The sequence below is a fragment of the Aptenodytes forsteri genome, unplaced genomic scaffold, assembly GCF_000699145.1.
Source record: "Aptenodytes forsteri isolate BGI_AS27 unplaced genomic scaffold, ASM69914v1 Scaffold226, whole genome shotgun sequence".
In the NCBI taxonomy this organism is placed as follows: domain Eukaryota; kingdom Metazoa; phylum Chordata; class Aves; order Sphenisciformes; family Spheniscidae; genus Aptenodytes; species Aptenodytes forsteri.
The window spans coordinates 1,449,968-1,453,815 of NW_008795249.1; the positions used below are offsets into that span (position 1 = coordinate 1,449,968).

Here is a 3,848-nt window from a genome sequence, read left to right on the forward strand (position 1 = left end):
ACACTTCTTTAAAAACCCCCCGGGGAGGGGGCCCCCCCCCCTCCCCGGGCCAGCCTCTTCCAATGTTTAACCACTCCTTCAGTAAAGAAGTTTTTCCTCACGTCCAATCTAAACCTCCCCTGGCACAACTTGAGGCCGTTTCCTCTTGTCCTATCGCTTGTTACCTGGGAGAAGAGACCGACCCCCACCTCGCTACAACCTCCTTTCAGGGAGTTGTAGAGAGCGATGAGGTCTCCCCTCAGCCTCCTTTTCTCCAGGCTAAACAACCCCAGTTCCCTCAGCTTAGTCAACACACCTCTTTAGTTTAATTGGACTCTTTGGTCTCTACTCAGTGACAAAAAAACCCTATTCAAATATGCGAATCTTTTGCTATTTAAATAAATAGGGGAATGGAAGAAGCAGCTCTACATGGTGATACTGAAATTCCTCCCCTGCTAAGCAAACACCATAGTGAGCCACTTTGAAAAATACGTTTGGGAAATAGCAGCCAGGATTATGAAAATATTTGCTAACAAGGCAGGCTGAACCCTTACACATCTATGTCACTGAACCCCAAATGAAGAGACTAAATGGAAAACAGCTGAGCGTTTGCAACTAGCAGCTTCATTTCTGTTTAGCTGCTGTTCATCAAGGAAATCTGAAGCTCAAAGTAACTTCACAACCCTCCACCCCACCTTCAAATACAAATGCTATTGCCTTGTGATCAAACTCTATGAGTTTTTAAACATCACCCGACAACCCACAATAAGAAGATACAACAAAGCATCCCGTAAGCCATAATCCACGAGGAGAAGATACAACAGAACATCCCGTAAGCCTTTAACATTTAGGTGCACGCACTCACCAGAACCCATGCAGCCTGCGGGAGCATCAGCCACCACCAGCTCCCCCTGAATGCGAGCGCAGGCAGGAGAGAAGACAAACTGCGCTGCCACGGGTGGCGAGTGGGCAGGACTAGGCAGGAGTCCAGCTCTGGAGCTTTTGCCCTGCGGCCAGGACCTGGCTCTTGGCGTCTCTGAGCAATCCGTGCCAGAGTCGCCCTGCGGCAGTTACGAAAGAGCAGCTGTCCAATCCACAGCACCATTGTTTTAAAGGTATCTTAATCGTTCAACTTTTTTTTTTTTTTTTTTTTTTCCGAACACATGGTTACCCTCTTTATGGGGTGGGTGGGTGCAGGGAACGGGAATTACAGAAAGCTTTTCTGAAGCTGGGAACACAGCACTGAACTTCTGCATGCTAAACTGTGCTTTTCTGTAGAGCTGTGCATTTTTATAAGTAGTATTTTCCCTATGTTTCAGTCTCTTCTACTTCTAACCCCCGCCCCGCACTCCAACAATACAAACAACCCTGGAAACAACTAAAAAGCCATCACAATGCACAATGTTAGAAAAAAGCTTCAATATAGAGGCTGTACTGGTGAATTAACCCAACTAACCCAGCGTTTCTATGCTAGGCTACCTACTTTAGTGGCAACATCCCCTCGCTAAAGAGCATCATTTTCTCTGGAATCAGATCTGCAAGCTCTCAGCTCTGCTAAAACCTCCAGAGGGGAAGGAGCACTTCTCTTTACAGAGAAGTTTCTTTGGCAGAGGCCAAGAAAAAAGGAAAAACATCTTTTTGTGTGTTTTTGTGGTGACCACAAGAGACCTCCAAGATAACAGTGAGTTATTTTATGGTCTGCCAGTACTCCACTAACCAGAATTTAAACAAGCTTTGTCTTAATCCCGTCATAAGTGCCAGCTGATGATCTTCATTTTGTGTCAAGACCAGTTAAAACATGGTTTTCTAGATGTCTCATTTCCCTTCCACCCACAACCAGAGACAAAATTGTCGTTAAGAGGATAGCTCTCCTTAAACATTTATTTTAGCAGTGTAAACAGGACCCATTGCAGCTGTGTCAAAAAAACCTGGAAAGTCTGTTTTCAAGTTGTCAATAAAACTCAGGGTAGCACACAGATTTACTTACATACTTTTCCTAAGACGACAGCTGAGCAAAAGTGGAAACACTCAGTGGGCACTCTCACAAGCTGGACCGCACCAGCACATATACCCTAGTCTAAAATGGCTTTGACCATTGCTTATTCTTCCCTTCTCTCCCACTCCCAACTTCCCCAAGACATTCCGTATCGAGCCTAAAAATCTTTCGGAGCTTTGTCACAACTTGCATATCCCAAACATAAGTTGAGCTGATTATTTTTTATGAGACGTTCCCCCCAGAAATGAGTCATACGATTACAAATATCTTTGTACTCTAACTCCTATAAAGAAAATTTACAATTCACAATAACCTGGTAACATGCTCGTCAAGATTTCATGAGCTTTTAAATACCAGTAAGGATTACAAAATACAGCATCCTGACCGATCTTCAAAATGAGCCCTGCTTTAAATAGGGATTTGACTGGAGAAACTTCAGAGGTCCCTTCCAACCTAAATTGTCCTTTAAACGCCAAAATCAACGCACAAAGAAGCCTCCTAATATTTCTGATGGCATGAATGTAAGGGACTTTCACAACACGAGGGACTTCTTTATTTTCTTTTCGCCATTGTCAAGAGCCTGTAACAAACCATTCCTTGTGTTGAGAATAAGTCATCTTTTCAGGTTTCTTCCCAGTCTGCGCATGTTTCATTACCGAATTCAGTACAACACTGCGCTTGGCTCTAGCTGAAGAGAAAGTTGCTGTGTCAAGCAAGCAAACCATACTCCTTCTTTTGAAAGGAAGTTAGTTGTTAGGCCAAATAACCCCCCCCATTCTGAGAATGTTTTAAAGAAACCCAGCATCTCAAGGAGCCTTTTCTTTTGAGCAAGGGAGAGCAAAGAGCTCTGGCAGAACACTCTGGAATCTTCCAACTCTCTAGGTTTATTCAGAGGGAACAGGCTGCTAGATAGCATGTATGGGAGAATTCAAATCTCTGCTCAATCAGCAAGGAACAGGCTGCTAGATAGCGTGTATAGGAGAATTCAAATCTCTGCTCAATCAGCAAAATGGAGGTACCACGGAGATGGGAAGAAGTACCAGAGCACAGAACTGCAAAAAGTACTTATGTGAAGATACTACAGGCTAAACTCACTGCTGGGTCTGCTGGGGATCCAGAGCAGGAAAGCTGCACACTGTGGCAGGCTGCAGAGGTGGGGGAAGAAGGGGGGTACCAACAGACCCACTAATAATGCAAATCAGCGTTCACCAAAAACACAGCGACCCGCTAGGCAGCAAGCGGCCCCTCCTGCTCCCACCCAGCCGTGCTCCTACAGATTCAAGCGTAAATTAAGAATTATTTTTCCACCTTTCTGGCTTCTTAGGCCTTGCTTATGTTTTAACTTTCACATCCCTCACATTCCACAATTCCTAAGAGCAAAATTATTCGTTACTAAAAGCAAAAATACAAGATAATCAATACACGCTTCAGCTCCAACCCATTCAGCAAGGGCGGCCCTATGCATAAATAGGGCTGTAACGCATTCGTCTCAGATACGCCCAGCCGAGAACAGCTTCCCCACAACCTGGTTCACCCTTTCTGCCGCCTGCTATGAACCAGGTCTGACGGGGAGGTTGCCCCCGCCGTTCCAGAAGAGCAGGCTGGGAGGACCCTGCGCTGCTTACTTCAAGCAGCCCCAAGGCGCGTTCGGTGGATTTCTTCAGCCCGAGTAGCGCGATCGCACCCGGGACCAAACCGACGCGTCAGGAACGAAGCAGGCTGCCGCTCTGTCTTTCACCGACCTTGCCGTGCCCACCGGCACCCGGGTTAAGTTAGGTAAGAGAGCAGGGACCGACCAGGGTATCGAATCACCGGGCCGGGCGTAAGCGGAATTTCAGAGCCCAGACCGCCGGGGGAAGCGGCAGCACAACGC

The 3,848-nt window shown here is 46.4% G+C and overlaps 1 protein-coding gene across 2 annotated transcripts in view; it reads right to left on the reverse strand.

Annotated features, from left to right (window-relative positions):
* FAM213A (family with sequence similarity 213 member A) overlaps window positions 1–3,155 on the reverse strand; it is an 11,315-nt gene extending 8,160 nt beyond the window's left edge. The window contains exon 1 of one of the 2 annotated variants that reach the window (XM_019471947.1): window positions 3,071–3,155. Coding sequence is in view for 1 of the 2 variants with exons in the window: in XM_009278812.2 (XP_009277087.2) it covers window positions 845–854 (10 nt within the window). In the remaining variant the exon portion in view is untranslated. Of the gene's footprint in view, window positions 1–844; window positions 933–3,070 lie in introns of those variants that run through there. The other variant, XM_009278812.2, reaches the window with a different exon arrangement.
* Between the last annotated feature and the right edge of the window lie 693 nt (window positions 3,156–3,848).